This window comes from Triturus cristatus, chromosome 9, assembly GCF_964204655.1.
Source record: "Triturus cristatus chromosome 9, aTriCri1.1, whole genome shotgun sequence".
NCBI lineage: Eukaryota > Metazoa > Chordata > Amphibia > Caudata > Salamandridae > Triturus > Triturus cristatus.
Genome location: NC_140592.1, coordinates 1,250,978,040 through 1,250,995,434, shown reverse-complemented (window position 1 = coordinate 1,250,995,434; position 17,395 = coordinate 1,250,978,040). Strand labels below are relative to the sequence as shown.

The following is a 17,395-nucleotide window of genomic DNA, read 5'->3' as shown; positions in this document are numbered from 1 at the left end:
CGCCGAGGTTTTTATTTGGGTGATATCCAAAGTCTTACAGACTTGACACATCAGACGTGACACGAATGGTGTACCCTGATCCGTAAGGATCTCGCGGGGGAACCCCACGCGTGAGAAGAGGTCTATCAGTTTCTCACAGATGGTAGAAGTGTTAGGGGTTCAGAGGGCAAAGGCTTCGGGGTATCTTGTAGCATAGTCGATAAGGACAAGGGCGTATTGGTTACCTTTCCGTGATTTGGGTAGGGGGCCTATGAGGTCCATACCCACACGTTCAAATGGTTTCCCTGTGATGGGTAGGGGTTGTAAGGGTACCGCCGGAGGACGGTATGGATTCTTTTTTTGACAAATTTCACACTCCTTACAGTATTTCTCAATATGGGAATATATTCCAGGCCAATAGAAATGTTCTAATATATTCTGACTGGTTTTCTGTGCTCCAATATGTCCGGCTAACAGATGGCTATGCGCAAAAAACATGACCTGATCTCCAAAACTTTGTGGGACCAGTAGTTGTTTGGGGAGGTTGGGGTACTCTTCCTGTAGAGCAGGTTTTGTTCTATGCAAAAAGAGGGGTAAGTGGTGGAAGGGATAGAAGCTGGTTGCCAAGCCGTTGAAGGGTAGGATCGTTTTTTTGGGCGTAACAAAAGTTCTTATCCCCTTCCCATAGTGCCTGAGTTAGTAAAGTAGGAGGGATATTTTGTCTTCCCATTTTATCCCTAAGAAGTCTCATGCATTCAGGGTGATCCGTGCCTAATATCAATTTCTCAGGTAAATGGGGTAGTACTCCTACAGTAACCTGTAGGACCCTTCCGTCTGGTACTCTTACATTCACCTGGGCTGCTGGGTAGGTCTTCACATCTCCATGCACGCATCGGATCGGTATATTTTGGTTTGTGATCAGGTTTTCAGGTCTTACCAGAGAGCTTTGAATTACCGACTGTCTGCACCCTGAATCTAAAAGTGTTCTCACACAGATTCCTTTGATAACTAGACTTACATAAAAGCCAGCTCCCAGTTCCTCAGTATACAGGACGTCTCTTGGGAGATAACTAATGTCCATAGGTTCTTCTGTGTTCTTTTTCTGGGGACAGAAATGGGCTATGTGACCATAAGTACCACAGTCAAATCATTGGGGTCCTTTCAGTGGAGGAAGTTCGAGTTTTGGGGGACGGGCTACCGGAGTTTTGCTAACTTTCTTGTCGGTCTTCCCGAGTCTCGGACATTGGATTTTATCCGGTACCCACGGGGATGGTCTTGGTTGGGCTCTGGAACAGGTGGTCGCCATTTCTACTGCTTGTTCCACCGTAAGGTTGGTATGTTATTTGAGCCACCTTTGGGTAGGGTAGGGCCTCTAAAAACTGTTCAAGATAGATAGAGGACATTAACTCCTCTTTTGTTCGCTCCTGGGGTTTTAACCATTTATCAGCAGCTGCCTTTAATTTATGTAACAATGTTTTCGGGATATCTCCGGGACTGCCTTTTTCTTTCCGAAAGCATACTCTATACGCTTCGGTGTCCAACCCAAGGTGATCCAAAATTATATCTTTTATTACATTATAAGAGGAGGTACCGGTAGGATTGGCTGCTTGGTACGCTGCCCAAGCCTCACCAGTCAAAAGATGGGCTAGAAAAAAAGGCCATTTCTGTTCAGGCCATCCGGAGGCTCTGGCGGCCCGTTCAAAATTAAGAAAGAATGCATCTGTATCTTCACCCGCAGTGTACTTTTGTAGGGATATGGCGGGAAAGTTAGTCTGGCTTCCTTGTCTCATAGGTATTTGTTTTGCAAGCTCATCCTGCCTGTCATTTTGTACAGACCCTCTATCTGCTGATTAATAGTTGTGCTAAATAATTCTCTGTCCGCCTGGGCTGAGGTCATATGTCGTTCTAGAGCCCACTCGAGATTTCCTGACCTTGTATGAGGCGTTGTATGAGGTTCTCCATTATTGCAATCTAATGGAATGATCCCACTTCTGACACCATGTGTAAATAAGCAGTGAGGGAACAGGATACTTGAGGGGTTAAATCAGGAAATTTATTGTTGTAAATCATATAATATGGTTGATATCGGGTTAAAGTTTCAAATTCCTTTAAGTCTTGTTGTCAGAGATATGGCTCCGTCTTTAATTGTTTCCTCCTTTTCATCTTCCTGCTTTTCCTTTATTCTCTCTCTGGAAGCCCGAGTGGCGGGGAGCCGTGGGAGGTACCAAAATAGAGCATACAAAAAAAAGAAAAAGAAAAGCAAAGTCACCACTAAATTTGGTTTATATAATTTTGTTGAGGAGAGGGAGTGAAGGACCAGTGATTGTGCCTGCTATCGTAAATCGGCCAGCCTTTGTGTCCCTCCTTCCGCCCCGCGGCTACGCGATGGAATAGCAGTAGCCGTTCCCTTCCTTGTAAACCAGCCCCGTACGCGAGAACATACCTCTGGAAGCGGCTTGACTGCAGTACTGGACGGGGTCCGGCTTCTTTCTTCGAGGTTCCTCCGGTATCTTCGGCAGGATCTTTTCTTCTTTCTTGTTTTCGGCAAGAAGGACGGCGGTCGTATCTTTTCTTTCTTCCGAGTTTCTCCAAGACGCCCTCGGGTCTCCTGTCGGGAGTTGACATATCGACGACGTTCCTTTCTTCCTGCGCGTTTAAAGGAACCGCTCCTTCTGGATGCCCAGCGCTGATAGGAGGGTTGTATGATGTCAGCGGGTCGGGGAAGTCCAGGCGGAGACGCAATCGTCCTGTGTTGACGAGCCCCAAGGCGACTGGAAATAAAGAATAGGAGACACATAAGGGGGTAGCCCAACAGCAGTATCCTCGTCCTCATGTTCTCGGGTAAGCCCAGCGTGACATGTATGCAAATTGGATCTAAAAAACAATGTTGGTTATTGTGAAGGGCTAACCTTTTCCGGTGCCCAAGCCTCGAAGCTGTGCTCCCTTTCCTATATAGATTGTAGCGTTGTAAGTCAGAATATTACACACAGAAATGTTGTATATGGCTCGGACAGTGGCGGCTGGTGACTTTTGATAGTGGTGAGGCATTAATGGCACGGAAGCTGTAATTTTCCTCTCGAGTCTCAGACGTGACTTTTGGCAACAAACGCTTATCACTAGGGATGTGAGGTACAATGCTGAGGGCAGGATCCGACTAGGTTCCCAGGTTCCACAGTCAGCAGGTTCTGCCAAATCACCTTTGAGTGCATTGCAACACAGGTGCTTGCAATAACACTTTTACAAGCCCTGAAACACAGACACTGCTATCTCTGAAAGGCAAGAGCTTATGAGAACATACACCTGTGCTTACTATATCTCCCACATGCCATCCATTTGCTGCCACCAGAATTTACAATCTATGACTCGTATGGAAGTTTTGGTAGGTCATCGTTTGTGCAAATTGTTTTGCCCAGAGCCAATGGCGGCTCTCTCTTGCTTCTCCCCGATGTCCCATTTTCATGTCAGATTCCCTCTACGTTTCAGAATCGATACACTTCCCAGAGGACATTCTCAGGGGCTCATCACCCACCTTTGTACACTAGGAAGGCTTCAATGCCAGAACTGTTGAGTCTGTATCAGCCGACGTGCCAAGGCGCCTGTGCCTGGCTCATGTAAAGGAAGAACAAGTAGTTAATCTGTTACAAAGAATATCAAATGAAACAAAAATGCAAACAACTTCAGCACAGTGCTTCTGTTGGCTTTATTTGTGGTGCTGAGGCGAAGGAAGACATTTCAATGCAGTCAGAAGAGGGAGAGAGTCTACAGAGGCAGCTGAAACACTGAACCTGGGAAGATCTTGTGCGTATTTTGGAGAGATAATGCTCAAATCTGAGAATAATGGCAGGCCCAATCGGATGTCCCATTTGTGCGGATTACCTTACCTGGTGTTAGAAGTGGCTTACCTAATGGTATGGAGAGACATGTGTCGAAAGCCTGGTGCGTATATTAACCATCTCCAAACCGGACAGGCGTGCACTAAAACAGGAAAGGTGGACCACGTTACCTTTTCAGGCCCAGTTCCTGAGAGTTTTCAGTTCGTTCAAAGTGAAAGCCAGGGTTTGCACACTTGCTTCGTCCCGTTTTAATCCATGCTCCAGCCTGCCGCAATAATGTCTGCTCCACAGTATAAAACTGTACTGCCAAGGCATTTTCACTGCCCCTACATAGCCAGTCATCTAACCCAATCCCAATGCTGCTTTCATGCTGTATGTATAACTGAACAGTATGACCGCATCACCCAGATTGGTTGGAGTAGACAGAAACAGCTCTCACACCGAGACCTGCAGACTGCATCTGGGTTCCTCCTGGCTCACTGACACTGCGCTAGTTAGGAGAGCTGAAGTATGCATGTTGGGTTGGCCTTGGCTAAAGAAACGGCCTGACTTACATACGCACTTCGTCACTCACAGTGAGGGGCAGATTGGCTGCCAATCATCATGCCTGGAGCAGCCCACATCTGATAGAGACATCTAGCCACAGATTCCTTACCTTTGAATTTCCTAGGTGTCAGACTGGATCTGGAAGATTTTTACATGAGCAGTACCCCTGCATGCCGGTAGGTGGCGTTAATTGTCCCTGTGCGGCGTCATCTGCGCCGGAAGTTCTGCTTGCTTCACCTATCTAGGCTCCACCTCAGTGCACTGATGCTGGTTCTTTTTTTCCGCGGCTTTTAGTGCTGATCCAGAGAAAAAGCTATCCCTTTGTTGGTTTTTGACAGAATTATTTCGACGCTTTGTTGAGTTCTTTTTTGAGGAATTCTACCTCCTGGTTGTGTCAAGGATGTCTTCAAGGAAGACAGGGTTTAAACAGTGTGGCACCTGTCATCGTGCCATGTCAGTTACAGACCCACACCTCATGTGTCTATGGTGTCTCAAGCGCGACCATGACTTCAAGTCGTGCTCGGACTGCCAGGCCATGGCATCAAAGGCTTTGAGGGAGCAATCCCTGAAGCTGCTAGCGGCCCGGCAGACGACGTCCTCGGAGATCTCGGTTCCGATCGAGATGGAGGTCACGGGGCTGCTCCAGGAGCCCCAAGTCCTCTTCTTTCCATTCCAAGTCATCAGGACGTTCGGGGAAGAGGTATAAGAATTTGATGCGTTCTTCGACTTCTCCTAATTCGTCAGCTGAACAATGAAGGAGCATCGCCATTGCAATAGTGGTCAGTGCCAACTCCGAGTCTCCCAGCTTTTCTGGGACATGGAGAGACCCCCGCTCATGTAAAATAATTTTATGAGGTCATGTGCCGCGTTTTTGAGGGGCCTGACCCCACCGGCATGCCTTCTGGCCCACAGGATTAAAGAGGGCTGCATTTGGTTCTGCGCTGGTGGCTTTGGCCTCAGCTCCAAAGGACTCCTGTGGATACGGACCGGCGTGGTTCATGCCACTGCAACCTCTCCTGACACTGGCCCCATCAGCGCCCATCGATGATGCCATCCTCATATATATCCACGAATCTGACATGGAGCAGAATGGATTTGACTAATTCCAATTTTGGCGCAGACTGACCCACGTGTCTTAGGCTGGAGCCTGAGCCCTATTCTTTAGTGTTGGGCATCGGGGAAGAATGGAAGGGGTCACTGGACCCTTTAGAATACCAGTCAGAAGGCCAGGAAGGTATGAACTGGTGAGAGGAACTGGGTGATGCCAGTGGTCTGGACATATCCCCAGATACTGGTATGCTTTCTCCCCCCACCTGGGCTACGGTGGAGGGAGCATCATATTCCATGGTGGTGAAGAGGGCAGCTCAGGGCATGGATCTCGAGTTGCCCTCGGCGGCAGTCAAGACTAACATTTGGATAGAAGTGTTACAACCAGGAGCTTCTGCTTCCAAACCTTGCTCCCTTTAAATGAAGCACTAACAGATGTCTTACTGGGAACCTGGTCCAAGCCCAGCACAGAGGCTCCTGTGAATAGGACAATTTCCCACTGTCCTGCACCTGGGGACCCGAACTTCCTCACCCAACACCCCACCCCTGAGAGCTTGGTGGTCCAAGCCCCTACATCCTTGGCGTGTTCTCTGCTACACCCCGGGCAGGCAATTCAAGAGGCTCGATAGCTTGGGAAATAAGATGTTTTCTTCCACCATACTTGATTTGTGGCCGGTGAACACCGCATGCTTATTGGGCCTCTACTTCCACACTCTGTGGGATATGGTTGCGCAAGTGCTGCCACAGGTCTTGAAGGAGGCCCGAGCCATTCTTTCCCAGGGAGTCAAGGGTGAGAGAGACACAGCAAAGTTCATCATTAGGTGTGGTTTGGACACCACCGACTCGCTGGGCAGATCAGTTTTGTGGACGGTGGTACTTAGACACCACGCCTGTCTGGGAACATCTGGCTTTTTAAGGGATGTCCAGGCTTCCCTCATGGACATGCCCTTTTATCTCAACCTTCTCTTGGGAGAAAAGGCAGGCTCGGCGCTGGAGCATGTTAAGGACTCGCGGGCTACAGCCAAGTCCTTGGGCCTTGCAGTTGCCCTGCGTCATCCCAAGTCTGCCTATCGCCCCTTTTGTGGCTGTGGAAGGGGCGTTCAACCTTGCCAACCCTATTCCAGCCACTGCTCCATGCAAGCTTCCCAGACTGTGCGGTGTTGAGGGCGCGGTTCATACGATCCTTTAGGTCACGTAGAGAGATGTCTGCCACAACCATCAATCCCCCTGCAGCCGTGGCCTTTAAGCCCTCCTAATCCTGCCCTACAAGATCATGGGTGCCCAGTTGGTGATAGAATCAGCCATCATCTTTAGGCTATAACATCCAACAGGTGGGTTTTACTGATTATTCGGAGGAGTTACACCCTCCCCTTCAAATCCTTCCCTCCCCCTTTGTCTCCATCTCATGACCTGCTGAAAGAGGATCATTTGTATTTGCTCTGCAAGGAAGTCACAGCTCTCTTTTTCTCAAGGGAGCCATAGGGAGGGTTCCAGTGTCAGAAGTAGGCAGTGGTTGCTATTTCTGCCTCTTCCTGATTCCCAAAAAGGAAAAAGGTCTTTGATCTATCTTAGATCTAAGACCTCTCAACCTTCCTCAAAAAGAAGTTCAAGAGGCTTAGATTGTGTCTGTCCTGGACCCAGGAGACTGGCAGGTAGCATTTAACTTGCAGGACACCTATTTTCACATCCTTGTCCTGCCTGCTAATCTGCATTACGTGAGGTTTACTGTAGGCCACCAGCACTTCCAATTTATCATGCTCTCTTTTTACCTTACATTCTAAACTATGGTAAACCTCCTGCATTCACTGGGGTTCACTATAGATGTGCTAAATACACACCTGACTCCCTTTCAGATCATCCCTTTCCTTTGAGCTGTACTGGAAACAATGCAGTTTCGGGCCTATCCTCCCAAGCAGCGAGTCTGTGATATTCAAGCTACAATACCGATGCGTCAGTCTCTGTCTTGGATATCGGTGAGAATAACTCTGAGGCTGCCTGGCCTCATGGCGTCCTGCATCCTGATGGTGACACATGCAGATGGCATATGTGGTCTATGCAGTGGGACCTGCAGTTCCAGTGGGCGTATCACCAAGGGAAACTCTCCGCCATGGTTCCAGAGCTCGGTGGAAAGTGCAAAAGACCTGTAGTGGTGGCTAACGAACCGCGATTAGGTCAGATGCCGAACCCTCTCCCAATCCCAACCAGATCTCACAGTAGTGACAGATGTATTACTTCTGGAATGGGATGGTCATCTGGGAGAGGAAGAGATGAGAGGGCCATGGTCTCTGATGGAATCTGGACTCCACATAAACATGCTGGAGCTCCGTGAGATCCGACTGGCATTGAAAGCCTTTCTACCCTCCATGAAGGGAAGGCTAGTGCAGGTGTTCACGGACAACAGCATCACCATATGGTACTTCAACAAACAGGGTGGTGTGGGGTCTTGGACCTTGTGTCAAGACGCCCTGTGCCTCTGGACATGGCTGGAACAGCAGGGAGTACCCCTGGTGGTTCAACACCTGGCGGTCTCTCTGAGTGCCAACAGACGACTCAGCCATCGATGTCTAGCAGACCCCGAATGATGTCCCCATTCGGAGAAGGCACAAGGTCTCTTTCAGCAGTGGGGAGAGCCTTGGTTATATCTGTTCACCTCCACCGAGAACGTGCAATGTCAGCAGTTTTGTGTGCTGAAGTTTCCAAGGCGGCTCTGGCTCTAAAACACTTTTTGTCTCGAATGGAGCTCAGGCCTCCTGTATGCCTGTCCGCTCATACCTCTTCTGCCCGGAGTTCTCAGGAAGATTAGGAATGACCAAGCCCAAGTCACCTTTGTGGCTCCAGACTGGGCACGGAAAGTCTGGTATCCTGAGCTTCTCTGCATGAGCATCGATCTTCCGATCAGGCTGCTCCTTCGGCAGGATCTTCTGTCACAGCAGTAGGGGAGGGCTCTCCACATGAAACTGTCAACCCTACACCTTCTTGCATGGAGATTGAGCAGCAACAGTTGATAGATTTAGATCCTCCTCTCGAAGTCTCCAATGTTATTCTGGCAGCCGGTGGCAGAAAATTGTATTAAATTGACAGGAAAGGCTATTGACCCTCTTTCTGTTTCCAATTCTGATGTCCTTCTTTTCCTTCTTTTTTGTCTTGGGAATATTTCTTTATTGACTTTTTGGTCAGTACTCCCTTCATAATGGGCGCGTACAATAACATTTAGCATTAGCACAGTGTATGATGCAAGAGTAACAGCGTTAATAGCGTAAATGCAGAAATACTACAGTACACAAAACAGTTCGTCACACATTTGTCAGTGCAGTCAGGAGCAGAAGCTGCAATCACTGCAATGCATGGCATGAAATATCCCTCTCAGTAACTAAAGAAAGGGGAGGACTGTGACCTTCTATTATTGCACAGTATGTTTCAAGCGGGTTGCAGTGGACCACCGGTGTGTTGATGCTGGGCATGTGTGTGTTGTAGGATCGCAAAGACATTGATTAATTGTAGCAGTGCTTAAACAGGAAGGTGGTAGTGGTGGGGGATGGAGGGTGAGGATGATGACAGGATGTGAAGTCGTGTCCTAGGAGGCAGAGGCAGCTGCCCATCCCTACCCGCATGGTGGCCAGTTACACTACTGGTAGTCATGAAGGAGTATCCGTAAGTTTGGCCTCAATGACCGTGAGGTATGCTCTCCAGTCGACCGGGTTGGGTGCGAACGGTGGCCTGGGACAGTCCAGTGGGAGATCTCAAGTTCAGCTATAAGAGCTCTGCGTAAATTGCTGAGCCATAATTGAATGGGAGGGGCTAATTGTGACTTCCAGCACATAGTCAGCCTGCGCTTAGCTACCAAAGCCAAATCCAAAAATGTATTTAGAGTTTTGCCATTTGCTGAGCATTTAGTGATCTCTAACAGAAAATGCAAGCCATCTAACTGTACTACACTGTTGTGGCCTCCGTCATTGTATAGGATATGTCTGTCCAGTATGCCGCTAACTGCGTGCATGACCATACCATGTGCGTGAATGTGGCGTCAGCGTTGCAACACCGAGGTCAAGTATCCGGGGAGCTGGGATATATCCCAGCGTTTCTTTTGGGCATGAGGAACGTGTGGTGAAGATAATTAAATTGGGTGTACTTGAGCCTGGCATTTACTGAGACAATTTTTGGGATTCCCAGACTTTGCACCCACAGTTTATCGTTTAATGTTGTTGAGGATGTTACTGTAATCTAGTCTTGAAATCACAAGCGCTTGGATCACCGTTCTCTGTGCTGGGAGGGGAATCAACCATATAATATTTTTTGAACACTTTAAGACTGCAAAGTTCAAATAATCTTTATTCGCATACAAATATCCATTAAAGCACAATTCAGATAGCAGCACTATTCAAATAGCAGCCTAGTAATACATTGGTCAATAAAAGAGGTGATCGATAAAAGTACAGCAAAATAAAAAAGTTTCCTGGGTAAAAACTGGTCAATTATGTAGGCATAAATACAATATCAGTAGGCTATCATCAAGAGCAAAGCAGGTAGATGTCACCTTTGCCACTTGTTGTGTCCTAGCGAGAGATTCATCCACAATGAATCCCAAGTTCTTAACACTACTGACAGGCGCAGGAAGAGCTCCCAATTCGGGGGGGGGGGGGCAATGCTGAGGCCCCCAAAGGTCAGGTCTTTTACCTAAGATCATAACTTTGGATTTATCACAATTTAGTTTGAGCAGGTTATTCTGCATCCAGAGGGCCACTTTGCTTAGTCCCAAGCTGAGGTCTGAAGGCTTGTGTCCATGCGACAAAGAGAGGGCGAACACAATCTGTGTATCATCAGCGTAAGAAAAGAGAGATAATCCTGCACTTTCGACCACCTCTGCCAAAGGGTGGACATATATATTAAATAGCAGATGGGTCAGCACCGATCTCCGGTGGAACTCCAGAGGGGAAGGTGTGGGAGTTTGAACTGGCCATAACAGAAGTGACCTTGAAGGTTCGGTCCTTAAGAAAGGACCAAAACTATTCCAAGGCTATTCCGTCCAGGCCCAATGTCTGCAGAGCACCCAGGAGAATATGATGGGACACTGTATCGAGCGCTGAGATCCAACAGGATGAGCGCCGCAGTTTCACCCTCATCCAAGCAGCGCTTTAGCATTTCTGTAACCCCCAGAAGGGTGGATTCAGTAGAAAAGCCAGCTCTGAAGTCCGACTTGGAGGAGTGAAGACAATTCTGGGTTTCAATGAAGGATAGCCGGCCGTTAACATGCTTCTCCAGAATTTTTGAAAAAATGGGGAGCAACGAGATAGGAAAGAAATTGAATGGGATGGAGGATCCGAATTTGCTTTCTTTGAGAGAGGGAGGACAATTGCATTTTCTCATCTTTAGGGGCATGTTAATGCCTCCTTCAGAGAGGCATTAAGAAGCTCCATTCCCATTGTGAGAAGTTGGCCTGGTATATGCTGTTCACTAGTTAAAGTGGACACCTTGCACCAGTACAATTCGACTCTTATGGTAGTAGGTTTAAGACAACCTTTTAAAGAAAGCTATCCTAGTGGTAGCTGTGGAGAGCAGCCTTCAGGCTAAGTCTTTAGAGGAATGTAAAGCAGCTTGTTTTACCTTATAATCTCTTGAATTACTAAATGAAAGGACACCACACAGGTATATATATCAAATATATATGTATTTATTACTAGACACACTCTACAAATCTCTTTATGAGATTAGAAGTTAGGAACATATGCACAAATCAACGTTTCACGATAAATTAAGCACAAATATGGCTGGGGCCCTAGGGGCGTACCAGAATATATGCTAAAAAAGAGACTTAAGAACAATGACTTGAGAAGGGACGAGGCCTAGGGCCTTCAGAAGCGCTGGGGCCTCACTAATCCATCCAAGGTAGGTAAGTAAAGGACCCACGGGAGACGCATGCAGTGTGAGAACACAGCCGCGGATCCCAATTGACTTCAATGGAGCAAGTCGCGGTTGGAATTTTAGAGTTTTAGGATACTTCGGGAGAGTCTAAAAGCAAGTCACTTACAGGGTAAGTAGTTCTAGAGCCAACGCACACAGGAGCACCGTAGTGCTGGAGTTACCTCACCCAGGGAAGCCGGGTGCATAGGTGTCTTTTGGTGTCGGTGTCGCGGCGTCGTTTTCAATAGGAGCAAAAGAAGACTTGCTGCTTGTGAAAAGAGGAGAAGTGTCCGGTGGAATCCAAGGCTGGATTCAGAAGAAGGAAGACCTGAAAGCAGAGGGGACAGTGTTCAAAGTCACTTGGCAGTGACCCGAGGCAAGGAAGCTGGATGCCCACAGTTGTCGGATGATTTCAGGTGATCACGGGTGTCTTGACTCTTCAACCACGAGGTCCAGGAGGCGTTGACGACAACCAGGACCTGGATTCGGCATGTCCCACAAAATTTGCAGCTTACTACGGTGTCGGTGACCAGATTGGAGCCAACAAGCCTAGGTAACAGCAAGTCTCGTGGAAAGTGTAAAAAGTCAGCGGTGCAGACCAGCAAGGTCTGCGGGACTCACACAGCAAGGGTAAGTCAGGGCAGGCCTGGAGCAACCAGGGGAGCCCTTTGAAACTGTAGAAAAGTCTTCTGGGGACCCACAAGCCAACCGGCAAGGGATCGCGAAGATGCCTCGGGAGGATTCACTCAACAGGGGCCCAAGGTCACTCAGGACAGAGTAGGCCTCTGATCTTCGGTGGAAATCCTGCAGGAGGATTGGACCATACGTAGTCCAATGCACAAGTTTGTAGAATGTCGTGAAGGGGTTGCACTCAAAAATAGTGCATGGTACCCAGGCATTGCGGTTCCTCGTCACTCGTGGAGTCCACTTGCCTCAGCTTCGCTGGGGACTCACGATGGCCTTGGAGAAGTCAGGAAATCATCTTCCTGGGCTGCGGGGACTTTGGACTCCAGCGGGAGCGGGAAAGTTTGCGACCATTGATGCAAAGTTTTGGTGCCTGCCAAGCAGGGGAGTCACTCCTTGACTCCAAGGGAGATTCTTCCGTCTTCCAGAGGTAATGGAACGTCGAAGGTCCAGGATTCTTCTTCAGAGTGTCGTCCAGGGATTTCTAGTTTGCAATGGCAAGGGTTCCCTAACTTATACTAGAAGAAAGGGAGGGACTAGCTCTATGACCCCCACCTATGGGAGGGTCAGTGGAGTTGATGGTTACACCCACTTCCCTTTGTCCAGTTTCGTGCCTGAGCAGGGGCAGGTAGCCCCTGAGCCGGTTTGAACTGGCATATGCACAGAGGAGCCTACTGCTCCCTCAGTGCAGGACTGCAAAGCACTCTAGGAGTGCACCCACCCAGCCCCAATACACTAAACCCTGTCTGGGAGGTGGTCACACCTCCCTGTGACAGGATACCTATTGTTGGGCCTCCTCCACTGCGAGTTTCGGTCATCAGCAGGAGGGCAGTCCAGTGTCTGTGACTGGTGGCATCTATTTTGTGATGCCAGGGCTCTTCAGGATTCTACAGCATTTCCACAGTAGGTACATGTCTATCCCTCTAGAAAGCTGGGATCATACTCCGACACCAGTTACTGGTGTGGGGGTATGATTCCAAAGCGTTTGACACCAAACACAACATGTTTTGATGCAGCCATCCCAAAGTTAGAATTAACCATGAGGTTATAATGCACTTAAGAGTATATGGTGTGACCGCATTCACAAACAGCCCCAGAGAATGGACTCTGAGAGCTGCAGAGGGGCCCTGCTCCGGCAGAGGCACCCCCTCACATAGAAACCAAGCACCCTGCCCTCAGGATTGATAGGGCCTGCCTTAGGGATGACTGATAGGTTTAGATGTGTGTGCAGGGAGAGATATAGTGAACCTATATCTCAGTGAGGAGTGCTAGCACTACCTCACCCAGGCTGCTGTAGCAGGCCTGTGGTGTCAGATTCAGTCTGCTTCCCAGGGGTGGCATAATACATGCTTCAGCACCTGGTAGGCCTGTGAAGTACCTATGCTCTTGGTACCTAAGGTACCATATACTAGGGACTCATAAGGCACCACAGTATCCAATCACTAGTGCACCTAATGTGCATACCATGTCGTTTAAGGGAGTAAGCAGGTAGGCTGGGGTCCTGGATAGCAGGATCCCAGCCAGACTAGTCAAAAACCATCAAAACACCAGAAAAAAAGTGGGGGCAACCATGTAGTCAGATTCCACCTTCCTACATAACCCCCCCCGCCCCAAACGAAAGGAGATAAGGCTAACCTTGTCCAGATAAGCCTTTATTTCCTGAGTGGCCATATAAGTAAGAACCTGCACTAGCATAGTTGCTCCCTGTCTCATGGTCCACTTCGGAAATCCTACCCCAAGGGGTTCTGGAGTTTCTCCACAGTCTAGGGAAATTACCTGTATTGTGTTTTGGTACAGAAGCAGGCTGGTGGGGTGTCTGAGTCTGGAAGTGAGGACCTATTTGGGGTGGTCTGAACTTCCTCAGGACACTGGTCACCATGGAAGCCTTTCTGTCCATGACTGTGTCATATCTGGCCCTAAGGGTCAACCTCTGGCTGCCTACAGCTGGGGGTTGGGTCCCTCTGGTTGGAATAGTGGAGGGCATTGGAATGTTTGGGACAACTATGTCCCAGGTCTCCCTGTGCCCAACAGAGTCCATCTGTGGGATACCTGTACCTAGGGGTAAGGGGGATCCCTTAGTATGTAGAGGAATATTCACCTGGCTAGAACTACTCTGCTGGGTGTCCCTAATCTGTTTGGACAATTAACTTTTTGGTGTAGTCTGGACTCTGTAAGATGGGGGCAGTGCACATGGCCTGCTTTAGGTCTTCAAATGCCTTCTGACAGCTGCTGTCCACTGAAACTTTTTGGCATTTTCTTTGAGGTAAGATCATTCAAGGGGGTCACTATAGATCCATATCCCTTTACAAACCTCCTATAGTACCCAGTCAGACCTAAGAAGGCTCTCACCTGTGTCTGGGTGGTTGGAGCAACCCATTCCATGATAGTTTGGATTTTGCTCTGTAAAGGCTGAACCTGGCCTCCCCCTACAAGGTGGCCCAGGTACACAACCTGACTCTGCCCTATTTGGCACTTAGTGGCCTTGATAGTGAGGCCTGCTTTCTGCAGGGCCTCCAAAACATTTCTGAGGCGGACCAGGTGATCCTGCCAGGAGGAACTAAAGACAGCAATATCATCTAGATAAGCTGAGCAATAAGTTTCCATCCCTGCCAGAACTTTGTTCACCAACCTCTGAAAAGTGGCAGGTGCATTTTTCAATCCAAAGGGCATCACCACAAAGTGGTAGTGCCCACCAGGGGTTGAAAATGCTGTTTTGGCTTTTGCATCATCAGCTAACCTGATCTGCCAGTAGCTAGCTGTTAGGTCAAATGTACTTAGATACTTGGCTGAGGCCAAAGTATCAATCAGCTCATCTGCCCTTGGAATTGGGTAGGCATTAGTCCTAGTGACTGCATTGAGGCTTCTGTAGTCTACACAAAACCTCATTTCTTTCTTACCACCCTGGGTATGAGGTTTGGGTACTAGGACTACTGGGCTAGCCCAAGGGCTATCTGAAGGCTCAATCACACCTAACTCCATTATTTTCTGGACTTCAGTCCTGATACAGTCCCTGACATGGTCAGGCTGCCTGTAGATTTTACTATTGACAGGCAGACTGTCTCCAGTGTCCACCTCATGGGTGCACCAGGAAGTCTGGCTAGGGGTCAGGCTAAGCATATGTCTGTATTGCTGCAGAACTTGTCTGCACTCTGTTTGCTGATGGTCAGTGAGGCTGCTTTCCAAAGCAACACCATCTACTGACCCATCATCAGGGTTCTGTGAGAGCAGGTCAGGGAGAGGGTCACTCTCCTCCTCCTGTTCCTCATCAGTGGCCATGAGCAAGCCCATGTCAGCCCTGTCAACATATGGTTTCAATCTGTTGACATGGAGCACCCTTAGGGGGCTCCTGGGAGTTCCAATATTCACCAGATAGGTGACTTCTCCCTTTTGCTCAACAATTGTATGGGGGCCACTCCATTTGTCTTGGAGGGCTGCTGGGGCCACAGGCTCCAATACCCACACTTTCTGTCCTGGCTGGTACACAGCCAGCACAACCTTTTGGTCATGCCAAGTTTTTTGTAGTTCTTGGCTGGCCTCACGTTTTTGGTTGCCTTCTTCATGTATTCGGCCATCCTGGAGCGGAGACCAAGTACATAGTCCATCACATCCTGTTTGGGGGGTTTGAGAGGTAACTCCCAGCCCTCCTTCACCAAACATAATGGACCTCTTACAGGATGCCCAAACAGAAGTTCAAATGAGCTGTAGCCAACCCCCTTCTGTGGAACCTCTCTGTATGCAAACAGAAGGCAGGGAAGAAGAAGGTCCCATTTTCGCCTAAGCTTTTCTGGGAGTCCTTTAATCATTCACCTAAGCGTTTTGTTGAAACATTCAACCAACCCATTGCACTGTGGGTAATAGGGGTTGGTGAATTTGTAAGTTACACCACACTCCTTCCACATTGCTTTTAGATATCCTGACATGAAGTCGGTACTCTGTCAGAGATGACCTCCTTTGGGAAACCCACTCTGGAGAAAACTCCAATGAGGGCTCTTGCCACCACTGGGTCTGTGGTGGTCCTCAGGGGAATTTCCTCTGGGTACCTGGTGGCATGATCCACTACCACCAGGATAAATCTGTTCCCAGATGCAGTTGGAGGGTCAAGGGGACCAACAATGTCGATCCCTACCCTTTCAAAGGGTACCCCCAACCACAGGTAGTGGTATCAGGGGGGCCTTTGTTGTGCCACCTGACTTGCCACTGGCTTGGCAAGTGACACAGGAGCGACAAAACTCCTTGGTGTCCTCTGACATATGTGGCCAATGAAAATGTGGAACAAGCCTGTCCCAGGTCTTGTTTTGGCCCAAGTGACCTGCTAAAGGGATGTCATGTGCTAGGGTCAAGAGGAACCCCCTAACTTCTGAGGTATTACCAACCTCCTGGTGGCTCCAGGGGTTGGATCTCTACCCTCAGAATATAGGAGTCCCTCATCCCAATGAACTTTATGGGGCCCACTAGCACTCCCAGCAGCCTCAGCAGCAGTCTGCTGTCTGAGGGGTTCAAGAGAGGGGCAGCACTGTTGCTCCTTACTCAGATCTTCTCTAGAAGGTCCCCCTGCTCCCAATAACTCAACCTGATCAAGGTCAAGTCCCTCTGAGGCAGTTCCTTCTTCAGTATCTGCTTCTCCTCCCTCAAGAGGTTAATCTGGGATCTGAGACAGAGGGGAAGGCACTGCCGTAACCCTACTGCTCCTCTTCTTGGGAAGCATCTGGTCCATAGTTTCAGGATCCAGAGCTGGTTCAGTTTGGTGCATTTTGGCCTGTGACCTGGTCACAGCAAATACCTCTGCAGGGATGCCCAACATCTCAGCATGAGTCCATAACTCTACTTCAGACCAGGCTGAAGTCTCTAGATCATTGCCCAATAGACATTCTACAGGGAGGTCTGCACTGACTACTACCTTCTTGTGTGAAGAATGCACTAGTCGTATCGAGTAGTGTCCCCCTAAGCACAGCCGAATTGCAACAAAGTTGCAGGATGAACAATGGTCCAACTCAAAAGTGAATTGACAATAAATTCTTCATTGTTATATTCCTCGTTTTATTCACGGGATATGTGGATTATCAAAGTGATCAAACCAAGGACTCATAAATGTACTCAATGCATTTCGGGTTATACGCAACCCTTCATCAGGAGCAGTCCTATAAAAAATACACAAAAAGGAGAGATGTATCGGCCTGTTTTATCATACGAACAGTTAAATTAGTGCCTAGTAGGTTACAACCAAACGTGATAAAATAACGGTGAGAAACCTAAAATAACGAGAGTAGCGAGCAAGATAACGAGGTGAAAGACGGTATAACGTGGAGTGATTATTGCTGTGAAATGATAGAGCAAGAGATAACATGATTAAAGCCAACGGTACCCCAAGGACCGAGGTGAAAGTGTTGGTGAGGTCAAAGGTATATAAA

The 17,395-nt window shown here is 48.5% G+C and overlaps 1 protein-coding gene across 1 annotated transcript in view; it reads right to left on the bottom strand.

Moving 5' to 3' along the window:
* Positions 1-2,058: 2,058 nt before the first annotated feature.
* The window catches only part of LOC146799707 (uncharacterized), a 194,130-nt gene continuing 178,793 nt past the window's right edge, over positions 2,059-17,395 (bottom strand). The window contains exons 2-3 of the mRNA XM_085628103.1: positions 2,423-2,750; positions 2,059-2,168 (exon numbers count right to left, since the gene is read on the bottom strand). Coding sequence (XP_085484229.1) covers positions 2,078-2,168; positions 2,423-2,750 — 419 coding nt within the window. The 3' untranslated portion in view covers positions 2,059-2,077. The remainder of the gene's footprint in view (positions 2,169-2,422; positions 2,751-17,395) is intronic.